Source organism: Lathamus discolor, chromosome 1 (assembly GCF_037157495.1).
Source record: "Lathamus discolor isolate bLatDis1 chromosome 1, bLatDis1.hap1, whole genome shotgun sequence".
Taxonomy (NCBI): Eukaryota; Metazoa; Chordata; class Aves; order Psittaciformes; family Psittacidae; genus Lathamus; species Lathamus discolor.
In genome coordinates, this window is record NC_088884.1 from 112,444,446 (window position 1) to 112,464,135 (window position 19,690).

The 19,690-nt window shown below is 38.9% G+C and overlaps 1 protein-coding gene across 13 annotated transcripts in view; it reads left to right on the forward strand.

Moving 5' to 3' along the window:
- MANBA (mannosidase beta) overlaps window positions 1-19,690 on the forward strand; it is a 56,508-nt gene that overhangs the window by 5,475 nt on the left and 31,343 nt on the right. For 11 of the 13 annotated variants that reach the window (XM_065691202.1, XM_065691211.1, XM_065691222.1 and 8 more), the window contains exons 2-7: window positions 3,734-3,828; window positions 4,338-4,443; window positions 6,289-6,459; window positions 9,106-9,229; window positions 11,758-11,933; window positions 14,859-14,969. In XM_065691202.1, coding sequence (XP_065547274.1) covers window positions 3,734-3,828; window positions 4,338-4,443; window positions 6,289-6,459; window positions 9,106-9,229; window positions 11,758-11,933; window positions 14,859-14,969 — 783 coding nt within the window. Of the gene's footprint in view, window positions 1-2,348; window positions 2,488-3,733; window positions 3,829-4,337; window positions 4,444-6,288; window positions 6,460-9,105; window positions 9,230-11,757; window positions 11,934-14,858; window positions 14,970-19,690 lie in introns of those variants that run through there. The other 2 variants (XM_065691193.1, XM_065691185.1) reach the window with 2 other exon arrangements.

The window sequence follows — 19,690 nt, forward strand, 5'->3', positions numbered from 1 at the left end:
CAAGGAGTGTGTGGATATAGATAAGTATCTTAACTATTTAGCTTCTGGTCTGAAGTTCGCAACAGCAAAATCACTAAGTTGTAAATGATGAAACATCAAGTTTCATATTGGTAATCTATTACATCAGCAGGATTTTCTTATGCTATACATTATAAAATATCAGCAGAGTTGATTTCTGAGAGAAAAGCATGCATGTCAGTTTCAAATTAGATCATAAAAAAAGTAGGATAAGGCAAAGGAATCTGGTTTTTGTTCCCTTTACTGCATTTCATTTTACTACACGCTGGTCTTCTGCTTGGATCCCACTGACTCTGCCTAGTGTCATTCAGGTACGTGGCTGTGCTGTGCTGCCCTGGTTGTGTGGGGACCTGAAGCCCTGGCACAGCTTGCTCCCTTGGGCTTTGGGCCTCACTTCTGATGTGTTCATGTCTCATCCATTTCCTGCTTAATGGGGGAAGCTCTTAGGTTATATGACTGTAGTTTTTCAGTACCCCCTTAAAATCATCGCAAGGAGGAGTTTCCATCTAGCCGCTTAGTAGTGCCTTCAGTTTAGTGCTGCCAGTGCTTTTGAAGTCCTGCTGATGTCTTGTTACCTGAACTGGAAATTGCTTCCTTCTGGTGATCTGTATCAGGGCTTTTTACCTCATTTTAGCAAGTGATTTGTTGCTTGCTTCTAGCATTGCGGCTGGGAGCAGGGAGCAAACAGGCAGGGAGCTTGAGTGGTTCAGAATTTTCCCCCCAGATTGCGGGGAGCAGGAAAATGTGAGGTTGTCATGTTTGGTAGGATCTAAAAATAGATGAAGTTGACTCCACCCCTCCATGACTTGCTTCCAGGAACATGTTGAGCTAATGAATGTGAAGTGTATTTAATACATGTGCAGTCTATTTCCTACCATCTCTCAAATTCTCCCAGTGCTCTTAAGAGTGTAAAAATAGCCTTTTTTCATCCAGTTTTCTGAACTAAACCTTCAATTTTAATGTGAGCTCATTTAATATAGGATGAAATTCTGTTTCAGATAAATCCAAACAATTTGACTTCTATGGGTGTACCTTTCAGCACTCAAAACAGTTGAATTTAATAATGAAAAAGTCAATAATCTTGCAAGTGTATTGGAGAAGTTATTTTCCTTTCTTACAGGACTTTGCATTGGTCATACATTTTTCCTGAGCCTTGAGAATTGCCTTTAAAGCATTGCTTGAACATTGCTACATAAGTGATTTTACAAGCCACATTTTTCATGCTTAAAATGATTAACCACGATTAGCGTTTAACAGTTTTTCTGTGTGATATATAAACTGTTATGTATAAGCTGTTATATAGCAATGCTATCCATAAGCTGTTAGGTTATACATAAGGGTACACAGAACTAAGAGCTTTCCACCTAGAAAGGTGGATGCCTATGAGGAAGAAACAGTATTCATGCAAGTCAAAAGGGGTTAATTAGCACTTTCTGTGACACGTATTTTATCAGTCAGTATATCTCTTGAAGTTGGAAGGCTTTAGACTAATACAGAAGAAAGCCCTTTCAGGAAAACGGATCTGCAGTGAGCTCTGAGGAGGTTTAAACAGACAGCTCTGTTTGTAAACTGCTGTAAGAGCCCATCTGATGATGTAATTTCTGCCTCTGATGAAACATTCCTACATGTCTCTCTGCTGTTAGACAACCAGTTTTGTGTTCTTCAGAGGTCAGGTCTTTCTTCATTAACATCTTGGTATTCATGCTTTTGTGGGAGAAACAGTGTAGGTTTCTTTTATGCAGGGTCTTGATCTTTGATGAGGAACTGATGTCAGTTTGACTGCCAACCAAATTGGCTTTGGCTTTACAGTCTGCTGTTGATAGTGCATTTGCAACTTGCATCTTGTGTCTTTTAAATATTTCACACATGCAGTGGCAATGATTGAAATTTAACACACACATTTTCCAAAGCGTGGCCTAAAATAAAATAGTATACAAAGTTAAAGCAAAACAGTTGTTAAAAATGTGCTTTTAAGGATATATTGTGGGTTTTCATGGTCTCCTACATTTGATGCTTGCTTTTCATTGTCTTGATGCAGTAATCTTAACAGAGTTTCTTTTGTAAGCCTAAATTTTGCATTTGAATATGCATTTATTAGTCTTAAATATTGCATGTTATTAAAAGTCTGAGATATATTCCCTAAAACATTTTGCATATAAAAGTAATGGTATCTTAAAATTCAGTAATTGTTCTGGTAAGCTTATGGTGGCTTAAATTCTAGAGAATGCACTGTATTACCAATGCAGAGGCCATGGTTTTACCGAGGTGACAAGCCCTTTCCTTCTTGACTCTTATTCCCTTATAGTAAGAAATTTGATTGAAAGAGCACAGCGTGTAGAAGCAAGCTGACAACTTTCCCTCTGTGTGGGCTCAAGGACTGAAGATTTTAGTGGTATGGGTCTCCAGAAAGGATTATGCTGCTGACGACAGTCGCTTACATGTTATGATTTTGCTCTGCCATGTAAATAGGTTTGTGTTTATATTACAGAAACTGGCCCTGTTAGTTATAAAACAAATATGAGATATGAAACAATGTTTCCCAGAAGATAACAGCTTCAGAAGTGTTGTTACTATCTATACTGACCCCTGAAATGGGGAGAAAAATTTAGCTTCAGCAAGAAGGAAAAAAACCAACCAAACAAAAAACAGGGCAGATTTTCTTCAGTGTGAATCTGGATATTTAGGGCAGCTAGTTAGCTGTGCTGGTACTGTACAACACTTGGATCAAAGAAAGCCTTGATGCAGCTCTGCTCTCTTTTAGCTGGGTTTGAGTCATGTTGTCCAGAAGAGATTGGTCTTTGTTTTGCAAAAGCAGTTCAGCTGTGCAGCTGCTGGAAACGATTGAACTGAGCTGTCAGTCACTGACCCAGATACCTGCATGCTGAACTGGCTGACATGGGGATGTAACACTGTACCTTTTTGCTGCCTTTGTATGACATGCAAGGCCATGCGTTGTCAGGTGCACATAACTGATCCTTTCAGCCAAAGTGAGGTACACTGTGACCCCCCTCTAAGGTAATAAATACAGCATGAAGCAAAAGCTGTCAAAGACATGGCTTAGACCAGTTGTGGCTTTTATTCTTCATGGGTGGTATGATTACAGGAAAATAACACATTCAATATAAATGCAGCATTATTCTCGAAAGTAGTTGTTTAGTTTAATACACCAAACGAAATTGTGTTCCTTTTCCCTTTCTTCCTTTTCCCCTCCCTTGTTTTCTTCCTCCCTCCAAATATACCAATGTCATTCAGCCTTACCACATCAAGACTAGTTGACAGAAACAACTGGAGTATTTTCAGTTGTTTTAAACTGTAGAGATTTTTTCACTTCTGTCCCTAGAGGCCTAAAATGCTGTTTCTTTGCCTCTTGCAATCCTATTAGTGTTACTTTATCATTATGAGGGTGATCATGTTTCTCTTCTTCTCATTAAGTCACAAGCTGTCTTGATTTTTTTCTTTCATTCTCAGCCCAATCATTTCTTATGTGAAACGAAATTCTGCGTCCTCTAGTTTGAGTATGAATGAGTATAGCAAACAAATTTTGCTTTGTTGTAGTATTTCAAAGGTGAAAATCAGGACTAACTAAATAAGGTGATTTTGCATTTATAGACTGAAATAAGAAGTGCTCATCTAATGGATATTATGATGCATTTCATGTAGTAACACTGTTACTAAATAAGTGTTGTAATTTTTTTTTCTTTTTGTCTATTATTAGGATCCATACTATAGATTTAATGATGTGATGTACAGGTGGATCTCACTTGATAACTGGACTTACAGCAGGACATTCAAAACTCCTTTTGACTTCAGGTGGGCAGTAAAGATATGTCTAAGATAGTTCTGGGTCATCTTTCTTGCAGAACTGTGAGTTAATCCATCAGCTCAAAATCTGCTTAATACTTTTGTATCTAATAAAACAAATTATGCAATAATGTGCAGCTGAAAAGCTGTTGCGAAAGAACACTTCAGTAGTTGCTTTTTCTTGTGAATTTGTTTTGTTGCTTTTTCTTATCAATTGTTAAAAGTTATTTATGAATTGCCAACTGAGGAAAGATAATACTTGGGCTAATTGGAAACTAGCCCATCTGATCTGATGGGTATGTGAACACGCTGTAGTGCAGACTTGAGCCATTTCAGCTGTCATCCTAATTTGACTATTTAAAGAAATAATATAGCCACACTAAGTGAAATGTTTTTGGAGGTAATGGAGGCAACTGCTGAGAAAGATAATGGTGATATACATTTTTGTATTTTCTGTCTCCTGTGTTTTGTTCACTGTGTATTCTAACAGGTTTTTATGCATTTGGTATCTTCTGTAGAAAGTGGCAGAAAGTGAATTTGGTTTTTGAAGGAGTGGATACAGTAGCACAGATCCTGATTAATAATGTCACTCTTGGGAGAACAGACAATATGTTCAACAGATACGTGAGTAATGTGTTTTTTTCTGAAGGTAGTTCTGTTTTTTCTTCAGAGCTCTTTTGTGCTGAGCACTTTTCAGTGCATTCAAGCACACATAAAAATAGGTGCTTAGACACAGAACCTGTTGACCTGAGGACTGCATGTGTAATCTGATAACCGTTAGAACAAGAAGTGTAGTTACCTTTCCAGTAGTTACAAGGTCAGATCTAGAAGCAAATGTGCCTTGTTCTAAATGAGTGGCCCCATGCAAGAGGATTAGTTCAGCTAATAATATGTCTTGCTTCTTGTCACAACTCCAAGAAAACATGAGCTTAAATCTGTTATATTAGCTGTAAATCTGCTAATTGGTATTAGAGTGGTTTGCATGTGAATACTGAAATGAAAATGCACGTGTTGTAAAGCCTTTGGGTTTCCATGCCATTTTTTATATAGGGGTTTGATTTTCTAATATTGGGCTTTTGGTAACAGTGCCTTGCATTTTTGAGCTTAGCTTATGTAAGCCTGGGAATACTCATCATGTGGCAAAACCAAACTAATACAAAATAATTTTATAGCTTTAAATTACAAAATTATTCTGGGTACTAGCATAAGGGACAATCCTTGCTTTTAAAAGAATCAAAAAAGGAAAAGTTAAAGGAAGAATGTTAATGGAATACTGAAATAATGTTAGTGGAGTAACTGAATTATAAAGGCAATCTGGTGTCTTCATATCTCAGCTAGATTCTGCCACCTGGCTGTATGTGACCTGGACCAAATAATTTAGTTTCTCTGTGCTAAGTTTTACTGTCAGGATAATAAGAAGTTTCATAGAGCTTTTATGAAGTTGCAATTACTCACTTATTTGGAGAGATTACCAGTAGCAGGCTCTGTAGAATTGGGAAGGGATAGTATTTTGCCCATAGATTATAACAGTTCACGAAATGGCCTGCCCTGTAAAACCAGAGTGTACTGTATTAGATTGAGTCTAGGATTACTGTGACCCAGACTTTTGTTTTGTCCACCTGTTCCACATGGCAACAACATCTTCAGGAAGGATTCTGTGAAGGCCCTGTATGGGGGATGCTGTTTGCTTTGTAATTTTCTGCTGTATGCTACAGTGGTGCTAGCTGGACTGCTTACAAGTTGGAAAAAATCTCCAAGACTTGGTTTGTTACAGGTGAACACTGTGAAGAAGAAATGCATATTAGCCATTGGAACCATATTATCTTGATAGCACGGGGTAGTTATGAAAGTAAACGTTTATCCTTCTGTCCAGTCACACAGAAGGGGATTTTGTGACCCAGTGAGGAAGCCCCCAGATGCTTCATTTGATGCTGGCATAGAAGGTGTATCTGTACATATGTTTTGGGGGTAAGAATGCAGGTGGCATGAAATACAGCTTTGCAGCATTCAAGCAGAACGCAGCTCAGTGCTTTGTGGTAGTTAAGCTACCAGCACCGTGTGAGTTGGAAGGACTCCTGTATAGACCAGCTTTCTGAGTTTGAACAAGGTGTCTTTCTAAAGATGTAGATGAGTTCTGAGTGAGGAAGGGAGGGTAAAGATACTCTTGCTGTCGTTATCCTTCAGGCACTTCCGTGTACAAGCAGAGTGGTGCAGCCTGCAATGAAGGCTCAGAATGGGGAAAGTGGTTTGCCCAGAAACATCTTGTATCCAGAATGTTACTGTGTATTTTCTTTTTTCAGCTTAAGAAGTAGCTTTTCTTTTCCTTCAAAACCAGAGCCTTTTGAGACTGTACTTCAAATGCCGTTGAATAATATATATATTGTATTAAAATCCCATTGTAACAGTGATTATAAATCTCACAAACAAATGTCGGCACTGCAATGATTTTATTCTGTTTTCTTGACCTAGAGCTTTGATATTACCAGTGTGATCAAGGAGGTCAATTTTATTGAAGTCTGTTTCTTATCAGCCATTTATTATGCAGAAGAGCAGAACAGATGTCACAAAGGATACAGCATCCCCCCGGCATGCCCTCCACCTGTGCAGAAAGGAGAGTGCCACGCTAATTTCATCAGAAAGGTAGGGGCAGAATTGTTTGTGTCTGGCTTCAGGCTTGGAAAGAGGAATGTACCATGTGCTGTCCTTACAGATGTATTCTGAAACCTGCAATGTCATTTTATAGGTAGGGGATATTTTTCATTGCAGCTTCCTTCTCTTGTCCCCTAGAAACCTGTAATCTAGCATGGCGATAATACAAGAGGCATAAGAAGGCCAGGCTTCATATCTGGATGATAAGAATGTTTAAAAGGCTGTTTTTGTCAAGGAGTCAGAAAGGAGACTTGCTCCTAAGGGAGAAGAATAGCACTGGGAAATGTGTAATCATTACATTTTGATCCACCGGATGGGTTTAGCAATGCATGCTGACAGTAGGATTCACTGTTACAAATACCATTGTATATTGCGAAGGCTGTAAAAATCTCAGCCAAGCAGCTTTGTGAGTGTTTGCTATTGCTCATGTACTGTGCTATTTATACTGGTCAGCTCTGGCATGTCACAAGAAGTGTTACCTAGCAGAAGACTTGTTCTCATAATAAGATGAAAACAGTGTTGAGAAGTGTGACTTACAAGGACGTTTTCAGTGAAAACAACAATGTAATATGTAAGCTCAGAAACTCTGATTTAAGACCTTGCTTCATTCCTGTTAAAACTTAGTCACAGCAAACTATCACCTGAGTAGCATCTCATGTATTTCTGATAGCTTCGCAGCAGCTAGAGACAATAGCTTGGTGATCTTATTTTGGGATTTCTCTTTTTGGGGGTTTTTGCATGTTTGTTTCCACTTAAATGCCTTTCTTGTTAATTATTTTTGATCTTTTAGATGAAGTCCCTTTAAAGCCTCCTCAAAAAAATTACTAGAGTCCTGTTAATCTAAACCCAGATGCAACTTCCTTTAAAATTTGGTAATGAAAAGAGGGACACCATATTGTCCTGGGAAAATCCTTTAAGATTAAGAGGTTTTCTTTATTACTTCTTGCTGCTGCTTTTATTTTTACTGTGTATTAAAAAGTTGATTAGTTCTTCTGAGTCCGTTGTGTTTCTTAGAAATCAGTGCAGGGAGGAGCTTGGAAGGAAGAAGGTACTTAAATAGCTGTAGCCTTATTTATAGAGCAAAAATGGCCAGGAATGATTTTATGCTTTACTGAACTATACTTTTAAATTTGTAAGAAAGTATCCTAGCACTTTTCCTCCAAAGAGTTGTTTGACTGTACTTAGAAGCTGCTCCAGACATTTCCAGAAACATTTTTATGTTTCTGGAACATAATGCCAAGTATATGGCAACAACAGCAGTGACGTCACATTTTAAAAGTAATCAAACATACTAGGACATTGCTAAAGTAAGCTGGCTGCTTACCATCTTAAAGTAATGGAGAGCTATTCACATCTTTGAGGTTCAGTATTAAGTGCAGTCAGTGTATCTAAATCTTAGGAATTTGTGGCAAAACTCAAGCCTTTCACTGGTAATGTACTTCAATGATACAAGCATATCATTCCTTTGATTACTATTTCTGATAGCAGTCTCTGCAATATTATTAGTGAAACCTGACAACCTGTTGGTGATTCATTTGTTTATTTTTTATAAAGGGAAAATGACTTTCAATCTGACTTGTTTTCTAAGAATGTGTTGTCCCTGTTTTTACACTTGAAATAGGTACAGTGCTTGCTTCCTGGAAGGCTCTTTTGCAACTTGATAGGCAGGCAGGCTGGCTTCAGCAATGCAAGGGATAGGCCAGACTTGTGCAATGTGGTTTGCCAAAATTAGTATGCGTTGGCTGTTATTAGTCTCTAAATTTAGAACTGTAGGTCACTGTACAAGACTTCAAAGAAATCTATAGTATCTGCTTTGGGGGCTGGGGCTGTGTGAAGCTTGGAGGGCAGCTGAATAGATGTCTTCAAGGGATTTGTTAACTAGAGGTCTGACCAGGTTTGAAAACAGCTAAACGGAAAGCAGTGTAGATACTTCTGTGCCTGAGCAGCATTTTATAATTCTGACATTCTGATGTTAGAACCAGAACTAAGCTGTTTCTCAACCATGTTTTTGTTCCCTTTGTTTTTGTATAAAGAAGCCATAAAAAGGGGAGAAACAGTGAACATGACTGAACTACACAAATGCACCAGACTTACGCATTTCTTTCCTTGAACTAATCTGCAGTGTTACAACTAAAAATAGGAAATAAAGTATTTCACATATACCCACGATTTTTAATTTAATATTGTTCTTTTAGAATAACATTTATAACCATCAGTTTTCTGCTTACGTTGTCTTTTATGTATATGATTAAACATTGGCATTACAAATTAAGGTAGTTCAGAACTGAATTGAGAGTAACCTGGGGTTTGTTGTTTGTTTTTTGATCTTTACTGTTTTGGGTTTTTTTTGTAAGTGGTGGGCTAGGTGGTGTTTTGTTATCTCAGTAATACAAAATTTCACTCTACGTTGATGTTTAATGCAAAATTTTATGGTTAATATAGGTAATAGCAGCAGAGTTTTGGTCAAGAAATAAGAGTAAAATACTGCAGGCTTTCCTGGGTATGTGGAAATTGGAAAAATTCTTTCAGTGCATAGCAGTATTTTATTTCTAGATAGCAAATAATTTTTGTTGCTGGCACAGCATTGATGTCTGTGTGAAAAATAGGTAATCGTAAAATTATCATTCTGTATTTCAGGAGCAGTGTTCATTTAGTTGGGACTGGGGCCCTTCTTTTCCCACTCAAGGAATCTGGAAAGATGTTAGGATTGAGGCTTATAACCATTATCACCTTATTTACTTTTCTTTGACTTCTCTCTTTGGTAAGTCTACTTTGTTACTACTTTTTATTGTTGTTTCACCTTTGGAATAGGAACCACTTTATTATTAAGCTCAATTAACTGCAGTTTAGAGAAGATTCTGTTGTTTTATCCTGACTTTGCATGCAGTTCTTCCCATGGCACACCCTTTTAGGATGTGACACAGTACTTCAGTACAAACAATAGTGATTAAAAATGTTAGAATTCAGAATCTTTTTACGCTTAATGATCCCTGCATAACTGCAGAAATATATGTAGTATAGCTGAGGCTAGCTCCTGTTCTCCTGTTTTGTGAATATTTTTTTTTTGGCATGAGTTTTCACCAAGACTCCCAATAAATACGTCTCACATTTAAAACAGAGACAAAGCTGCTGTGGGAATTTAGCTTTGTGTTGGGAAGCAAATGCACAGTGAACAGAGTTTCAAGAGCATGGAGTTTTCAGGGCACAACATGAAGTCTGAGGGAGAAAAGCAGTCGTGCTATACAAGGATAATTTGTTAAGGCTGCAATTTGAGAGGATAGTCTCCTGTGTTCCTGCTACCTAACTTACTGAACCGGTTTCCTCCCTTGATGTGCGTGGTCTTTGATTTTCACCTCCTTTGTCCTGAAGATTATTGCTGCTGAGTAAAAGTAGTTAATTTTCTGTTGAAACTTTCTGTAAGCAGTAGTATGCCCCATTGCAGACCACCCACATGCTTTCTTTCACTGTGTGTTGAGCCCAGTCGTCAGTGGAGTAAAGGCTAGCACATCAGTCTTCTGCAGTAGGTTGAATTTCAGCCCTTGGGAACAGAGTTGTTGTGTATGAATAAAAGAGGAAGACGTCACTCCCTGGCTACTTTAAAAGCTTCCTGAAATAGCTGCAGGTCTTAGCTAGAATTAACGTGACTGGAATTTCCATGGAAAGCCCCAGCACAGACTCTGTGTGCTCCCTAAAATTTAGTTACAGTAAAAATCTTTTCTGGTCCCTCCCACATCCCCACAACTCCACCTTCTGGTAGGTGAAATCTTATTCTCTGGGTAAGTGGAGAGAGCAAACCTCTTTCGTTCAGCAGAGAGAGAGTGGTTTGGAAACAGAGCCGGAGCTTGTTAGTATTCAAATATAATAACATTTGAAAAGTAAAGAGTAAATGAATAACTTGAACTTAAGCTGCCTATGCAGTTATACTGCTCATCAGATTTGGTGTCATAGCCCTTTGACCACTGAGTCTATAAAAGATTAATTGTTTGTGATTTCTCTGCCTGGACCCTGCAGTTCATGTAGTTAAGAGTGGGCTGGAATTTCTATCTGCACTTGGAAGGGAGGGAAAACCTGCTGTAATGGCTGACCCTTGTGGGGTGGGTGTTTCTTTTTTAACCCCTTCTACATTTCAGAAAAATGGTCTTCCCTGGGTAATGCCGGATGGAATATAAACTGGGGAATACATTCACTGCTATTCATTCTATGAACAGTGAAAATCACACCAGAGCTGAATGTAATTCTTTGCTTTTGGAGGGAGCTCTCTTTCTCTCCTAGATGACAAAGCCCTCAGTGACATGGTTTAGTGGTGGCCTTGGCAGTGCTGGGGTAAAGGTTGGACTTGATCTTAAAGGTCTTTTCCAATCTAGTTGATTCTATGATTCTATAAGAAGGAGAGCTAGAATATATACATGAAAAGAGAAAGTAAGTGATTGATACAAAATATGTCTTAGTTCTAGTTTTCCTTGTTTTCTGTTTGATTTACTTTTGTTTAGATGTTAATCTGTAATATTTGAAGTATGGGAGCAGCCAAGCTATGTACATAGGTAGGCAATTTACTTGCTGAAGTTAATGGGAAATTTACACATTAATCTTGAGTACCCTTGACCCTGGCTTGCCTTATTCAGTATGTTCTGTAAAGGAGACGACAGTCTAAGGTAACTGTAGAGAGCTCTTGGGGAAGTCATTAACTTGTTTCCTCTACCACACTCCAGTGGCAAAAGGGACATAAAGATATAGCCCATCGGGTCTAGACACAATGGGCCCAATTTATCCCCAGCATAACCCCATTCATTTTGTCTAGTGACTCTGGGATGAATTCAGTTCATTTTCTGTTAATACTGTTTTTGTTTCATCGACAAAAATGATTGTACTGCCTTGTGATTACGATCTTTCCCAAAGAGTACCATGTTCGTATGAGTGCTGACTGAAAGCAAATGTAATGTCTATGGGAGTTGGTGGGAAAAAACTCCTTACTATTGAAGTGACTGGTGTCATGGTCTCTGACTTGTACAGAACTCTAAAAAAGCCCCTGGATGGCTTTCAAATGAAAAGAGAGAGTTATAAAACATAAATCATATTGTGTAGTTCTCTTCTGAGTCGGCAAATGTAAACACAGATATCGAATGCACTAAACAAAAAGATTAACCTTGTAGGCCTGGTTCAAACACAGCCTGAAAATTGTTAAATTTAATCTGAGGTGTTTGAATTGTTTCTTTGATGAGAGATCATCTTAACTAATAGGAATATAAGCACAGCTCTAAATTCCCATTTTTTTTCTCCCCTGTCACTTAGTAAAGAGTACTCAGAAGTGGCATCTTGAAATCGAGGCTATTTTTGATGTAGTCAGCTCCAAGCCAATTGTGGGTCTTGTAATTGTGAACATTCCCAAATTGGAAACACAGCAAACTTTCAATGTGACGCTTCAACCTGGAGAAGGCAGCATTGTGCTGCTTGTAAACATCAACAAGGTAAGAATGTGTATGTAGAAGGCTAGCCAACTGCAAAAAGTTTCCCCTGATTTCCAATACGTCGTTCTGTCTCTATGCCAGTTAGGCCTCCCTCCCCTTCCTTACTGTGTTCCTAACATTAAAAATGGATCTGTTTATCCCTTACAAGATAGAAGAACAGTTCTTTTCCTCTCTAAAAATTGGTGTCTGTGGGCTATGCAGCTCAGTGTCAAAAAGATGATGAAACCTTTTCATTACTGCAAAACAAAACGATCATCAGCAGCCACTGTTAAATGAGCTGTTTAGGTAGATTACCTCTGAATACTCTGCATCACTTCACTTAACTGGCAGCAGATATCTTGTCTCCCATGCTATTGTTTACTGGACTTACTGGGAGTAGAATGCAGTATGAAACGCATGGTTCTCAAGAGGAAACATTTCTCAAACCTCTTAGTAGATACTCTTTCAGGTAAGTAAAAGAGGCCTATGAAGAACTTGTCTAGCAGTAAGGTTCGTGGAAATCTTGCAGAGTAGTACTTCTTTACATTGGATTGTAGTCTCTTGGGTAGACAAAACTGAGGAGGAACTTTAGAGCAATAAAGGATGTTCTACAGAGGAGAGAACTGAATTGAAAAAATGAATTTGGCATACACCCTAGTGATGAAGGAGGAAAGAGTTGATCTGCTTGCTTTCAGACGGTGTTGAGAAACTATCTGATGGCAGACCAACATGATTTAACTTCTATAGAATTTGTTTTGTTTATGGGTTTGGGTTTGTTTTTTTGGAAACTTGAGTTTTATTAGATACGATTAAGCAAAGGTATATAGGCTTGAGAGATTAAGAAAATCAGTGTGTCTGTTCTAGCTGACAAATAGGTAGCTGTCTTGAATTAGGCAGTGATCCCAGTGTGGCAAAAAGAAGCACGAATTTTTCTTGGCTTCTTGCTCAGAGAGCAGGGCCCTAGCAGAGCTGACTGTGCAGAACTGAACCTGACAGCAGCAGGCCCAGGCTGGTGGACAGGGTGGGAGCCCTGGCAGGCGCAGTGGCAGCAGCCACAGCTGATGCTGGAGCCAGCAGCATAATGGGACTTGCCATCTGCTTAACTGCTACACGGCACAGTTAGATTTGTGGGTGAGCGATGTGCTGTGAGCAGGAATTTGGGGCTTCTGACAATTCTGGCTGTTAAAAACTGAGGGTCCACCCTCAAACCTTTGTATATTTTGTTGGCTCTACTGATTTTCTCCATTGCTGTGTATCTCTGCATTTGTTTCCCCAGTTTGAATGCATTATGCATGTGTTCTCAAGTTCTCTTACCAGTTGTTTGAGTGGAGAAAAAGCATGTGGTCAAGACAAGCAGGGTATTTATGTTTTAGTATGAACATTCAGTGACTTTCATACTTATGTGCTTTATTTTGACATGAAAGCATATAAGCATACAAACATGATTTTTGTTACCGTTGTCATCTGATATGCAAGTTGCATGAGCAATTACAAATATCCAGTTTCATTTAAAACAATTATTAGTCTCTGTTTAGCCTTTTCCAGGGTTACATTAAGCAGGCACTGCAATGTGAAAATTCAAAAAATATTTTGGTTTATTTATTTGTCCCATCCTCAGCCTCAGAAGAAATCTGTCAGTGGAGTGTGACTGCAAGTTTGTGAGGAAGTACTTCCTTCAGAGCAGAGGCAACAGTGTTTTTTATTCTTTCTACACAAGAGGCTTTGCTGCATGAATTCACATCAGCTGATCTTGCGAGAAGCTCTGCAGTGTGTTCTCATGATGAGAGAGATAGCCTAACAGAGCCCTTACTCTGTACAACAGACTTGTGTGGTGCTTATTAAATAATGAGATCTCACTAGAAATTTATTCTTGATTCTAGTTGTGACCTTATTGCAGATTATGTTGTGAAATCAGTAGGTGTTTGAGTGGTGTGTATCGCAGATGTGTAGCAGTCTTCCTGCAGTTGCCACGCAAAGTGCTGTGTTGTCAACATGACAGCGTTCTGCTTATAAGCTAATGGTGAGCATGGGGATGACATCATTAGTGGCCAATGAGACACTCCAGCCGTGCCAGGCAGCTGCGAACGCTCCCTTGCTGTCGAGGCACACGCTGATTTTGTGCTTCCATTTGTATCCATGCAACACAGAGATTAGTACTTTTGTACAAGTAGTTATGATAATTCTGCATTGAGGAAGCTGAAATGTTAGTAGGTACATTCATGATTGTGTCCAAGTATGGCTACAGCGAAACATATTGTTGGGCTGTTCTATGGCCTCATTTTATTTGAAAAGATTGAGGCACTCCTTACATGGCTCTATTCAGTGCTGATCCCTCCATTGTTTGGTTGCATGCATTATTGCTTTCTTTCCACGATTTTTGGGTTGCGCATTCAGCTGGCAAATGTTGGCAATAGGACTGAGCAGCTGAACTAGGGGGCTGGGATGAAGATATAAATATTACTCTGTGCTAGAAAAATGAGAAAAATAATTTTGTCATCCTAGAGGTAGGGTTTTTTTATCTTTGTAAAAATTATTGAGTACTAATGATGTGATTAGGAAGCATAGAGAAAAAATGAAAACACTGAAAATAATGAAATTTGTCTTAAAAGCTTGATATAAGCAGTCAGCATGGTCACACATTAGCAAAGTCACAATCGAAAAGCGTCACCTCAGTATATTGAGTGTTGAAAAGGTAAAAGGGGCTGCTCAATGAGAGGAGGGGTATGATAGAGGCTAGTGAACAATAACTGCTCCTGACACAGATATCGCTTTAAATAATTTTCACCTCAGAGCTGCAGCTGGAGAGATCATGGTTACCATGGCTCAGCTGAGGCACAGAAAACTCATTAGAGCTGTGGTAATTCAGTCAAAGATATCTGAGCCCCTGGTGTATTTTCTGCTTCTTTTTATACACATTGCTCTGATTTTCTCTCTTGTACATTCAAGAGTTTTGCAGTGGAGGCTTGGTGGCCAAATGGACATGGAAAGCAAACTGGATACAACATGACAACAACTTTCGTCATGGAGGCAGGATACCAGATTGAGAAATTTTCAAAGGTGAGCCCTTCAGCTTGATTACAGCTGGCATTGCACTGCTAGTGTTAGGACATCTGCTCTGCATGGCAGGTATCTAGAGCTCTTGAATCTTTTGCTGGATTGTAATATGTGTGTGAAAATGCTAATGAGAAACAAGAGGGGTTTTAATATCACAATATATGTTTATGTGGTTTATGATAGCTTTAGCTTATACGGGTGCCTTTCCTTACCTTCAGACTGGAAGATGGCTTAGTTAGTTGGAAACCTCAGAAAGGAAAAAATGTTGACTGCTGAAGTTTTCTATCTACCAAAAAAAAAACACTTTTAAACTTTATATATTGTGCTGATGGTTTTGTATCGTACACTGAAAAACCTTTTTTAGATGTCTATAGAGTACGTGAAGGTTTATTACTGCGGGATTTCTTTGTTAATTCAATTAAAAAAAAATAACCCTCTGGGATGAACACATTACTAAAAAGCTAGCTTACTTTAATTTGTTAGAATGTGATAGATGTGCTTCAGGTTTAAGAAGAGGTAACATCTTAAATATGACCATGAAAGTAATCTTGAGGGATATTTGCAAGCGGGTTCCTGCAACACGCTGGCTGTATAATTATCTAATTCTTTTTACTAAGAGTCTAAAAGAGGTAATTCTCAATTGTCCAATGAAAGAAAACCCCACCATACAAATTAGACTAGGCTACTTATGCCATCAGCATGTGTAAACAACCAAGTTTCCACATTTATTAGGTAGTTCTGTTGTGTATGTTGCTACTGTTCACCAAGCATCTAAACTACTATTTGTTAAAACATTTGTTCATGTGAAAAATCTTATGAAAAGCGGTAGCGTCTGGAGTTCTGGTCTTTATAGGGCTAGCCCTTAGTTTGATTATAAAGTCATAATAATAATTCTTTGTTATTATTAGCAATTTAATTTTGAAAAAAATTATAAAACCCAAATAAACATTACATATTACGCTTGGAAAAACTGGTTGTAGGAAATATGGCTATAAAGCCTGTAAAAAGGAAAATTCTGTTATTACTATGTGAAAATTGCACAATGATAGGTAAACTCAGGGATTCCACTTGGGTAGTTGTGTATTTCATAGAGCCGTGTGGTATATATGATCATAGGGACTTATGGTCTACAAAATTTATTCACAAGCTTCTGTATTTCTCCTTAAGGAGAAAGAGGATTAAAACAAAAGCAAATGCACCACATAGTGGGCATTGTAATTTAAGCATCATGTGAAGTTTTTATAGATTCATAGTGTAAAGTCTAGTCTTCCTTTATATGTTCTGTGAAGCTCTGTCTTGGTTTCTGACACACACACACACACCCCTACCCCTGAGCTGTATGAGTGGAAAAAGGCAGTTTTTCATGTTCTGGTACAATTTGCTCTTATGTCAGCAGGCCTGAATAGCAGCATTCACATGGCTTAATAAGAACTTTGAGTAGCTCAGGAAATAAAATCATGGATAAATGTTTTTGAAGCTATTGTTCTGTTGTCAGTTCTGTTGTTCACCTAGTACTGTATTCAAGTGTAATACATTCCCCACCCCTCCTTTTAAAAAGAAAAAATGTAGGGATCAGATATTTCACAGTTGGTTGTCTCCATATCAGTATCTACCTAACTTTGGATAGGCAAAAACTAAAGGGCAAGAGCTATATATGTGAAAATACAATTTGAGTTTATGTCAGATTTGGCTACCCTTAGCTTGAACTACTCTCTGGTTACTGACATGTTAGAATAGTCTCCAAAACATTAACTAATCCTTTGGGAAAATTTCTGGCTAGTCTCCCAGTATGTGCTTGTGGGAGCTGTATAGAGCTCTAGCCAGCTGTGCTGGGAACCCCTTTGGCTGAGGGAAGTACCTACTCACTGAGAGTGGCATCCAGGACAGGGTTGGTTTTGATTTTGTTTTGTTTTCCTATTTGAATACTTTGGTTTAGAGTTTGTTTCTCAGGGTAATGTGAAACAAAAAGCCAGAAATTATCTCAGAATGAGATTTTCTTGAGGGAGGGGTCTATACAGCCCTGTTTGCTATTGATAAGTTGCTTTTCTTCTTGCCATGCCTACATCAAGGAATTTATTACCTTTCTCATTGCTTTACGAGGCCTTTGTTTGCTTTTCAGTTATCTTTCCCCATCTTTCTGTGTTTATTTCTTCAACGCTGTAATCAAAGGGTATTTTTACTTCATGAGGCTATTTTAGTACTTGAAAGGTCTTAACCTCTAGCTGTCTTTCCTCTTTCACTCTGTACCTTCTTACCTCTAGCTCTTTCCTCTTTCACTCTGTACCTTCTTTTCCCCCCAAGCCTTTTAGCATGAGTTTGAGAAGTCTTTCCTTTTGGCTTTGTAGTTTTCACACTACTTTCATGCTGCGCGCTGATTTGTTAGGTCACTGGGGTGTTCTGTGATCTTATTTCAGCTCTAGGCATCTTCATCCCTATTACTTTTCCTGCTGCTAAATCCAGGAATGTCAGATGTGATCCACAGGTCATTTAGCTAGGTATAAAGCCTTTGTGTGTAACTTAAAAAGAGGTATCTGTTTCTTAGTAGTGCACAGAACTGGTTGATTGGTCTGTGGTGGGTAGAGAGGCTCTTATGTGTGCTCCAAGATTCGGAGAAATATTCAGTCCTCAGGCAGCAAGGACTATCTGACAGATTTCAAGTTGGTCAAGGTCTCAGTAGCCAGGAAGGCATGTAACCAAGCATGCTAGATGCTAGTTGTCTCCCTTTGCCCTTCTTTCACCTCACAAGGCAGAAGGAAGCTGCTGTAGGAACAGGAAGAAGTGCTCTGTTACGGGATGGGCCCCTGCAGAGTAATGGAGTGGGAACGCAAAGGCACTGAATGCTGAGGGCCTGGCAATGTGAAATGGGGCTGAGGAGCTTTTCCTGGTCACCCAGGACCAGGGTGGTTCTGGGTAGGTGTTTCAGTCTCAGATTGCCTCGGATTTGGCCAGTTACATGAGCTCCACTGGAGCTTGAATAAAACAACATCACATTACTTCTGCTAGTAATGTTACAAATTTTAATACAAATGTTACTCCATTACAAATGCACTCTGAGACAGTCCAAACCTGCCTGATGACATCCATTGACAGGACCTCCCAAATATTTTGGGAACCCCAACTATCTAGCACATTCCATTTTGTTCCACAAAAAAGAGCTATGCTGGAGACTTTGTAGTTTCTCTTTAGCTGGGAATTTCTTTATTAGTATGGATAATGAAGCCCACTTGCGACTAATCTACTGTTACCCTGGGCCAACGTAAAACACTGCAGGACTTGGGGCAAGTGCTGTCTGTTTATTCATTCAGTTTCTAGTTTTGGTCATTGCCATGATGCAGAGGATTTTAGTTTGAGGTCAGTGATCCACAGCCTCCACTCATACATCTGGTTTGTCATGTGCATTATCTCTGTTCAGGTGTTAATAATAGTTAATAATTGTCCAGCTGACTAAGAAGCACCAAAGAGGAAGCAGAAAACCCAGTAATTTTCTTGTCTTCTCTGCCACTAGAAGTAATTTTCTGTATGATTTTTCATAAACCAGGAGTTTAAAAAACACAATCCCACAGTGGGATTAATAATTTCTCATTTTAACTTCAGCTTTGTCTAGTGTGTAAAGAATGACATTTTATCTAAAGGGCAGGTATATCACTTGCACTTAACTAGGTTAATTTTAGCCTCGTTTACTGACAGATGTCTCAACTGTAGCTCATGGCAGAAAGAACAGGCTGTACTGTACAAGCTGACCTTCTGAAAAGGTATAGCAAATACAGTCATCTGAGGAAGGATTGGTTGCTATCTTAAGGGTAGTCTAGAAACAAAGAGGTTCCTGCCCTCCTGACCCAAATTTTTTGCTTGGTGCGAGCTGGCTGAAATTTGCTATTAGTGTTCCTTCACTTTATTTATTTTCCTAATTATCTCCCTATGATGATGAGCAACAGGTACCAGAAAAAAAAAGCTTTTTCTCTCTGGCATAGATAAGTTGAACTGGTACAAGAACACAGGAGAAAATGAAGTCTAGATTCTCCCTGAAAGAGAAGTTTTCTGTAACACTTTGCAGCTGTGCAGGAGCCTAATATGGCAGCTGTTCTGCATCTGCCCCATGGCAGGGGGAGAAGACACCACTACAAATATGGGGTCAGCGCAAAGTATTACTGCACTCAACTAACTTCTTTCTCATGCCTATAGAACTGTGTTTATGTCAGTGCAATCAGGATACCCCTCAGAACAGCATTGTTGCTTTGACTGACACTCTTCAAAAATGTCTAGAATGATTTCTTGAGAACTTTTCTTCCACCTGCAGCAGGAAGGAGGAATGTTTTCTTATTTCAGTGTCTGCGGTACACGGTGCTGATATGAGGCTGAAAGAGCAACTGTAAAAGTTTGTCTTCTGTTTGAGATGTGCTTTTATCTGGAATGACCTTTAATACCTTACACAGTGTTAGCTGGTATTTAGCTGAAACCTTACTGCTGATCATGCTGTGATGGCCAGAGGGCCCTTCACTTCCAAACCAGCATTTGTGTTTAGACACAGATCTTTTCCTCTTTAATTGCTATGTCCATTAAAACGGTACCATTTCAGGGTGGCAAAAGAAGATTGTGATTTTACTGGATGAACCTGAAGCTAGGCATTCATGGACAAGACTTACAGTTGAGCTGCTGCAGTCTCCTTCTTTGAGGAGACAATTGAAGATCGAATGATGTGTCTGATCTAATGCAACCACTCTATT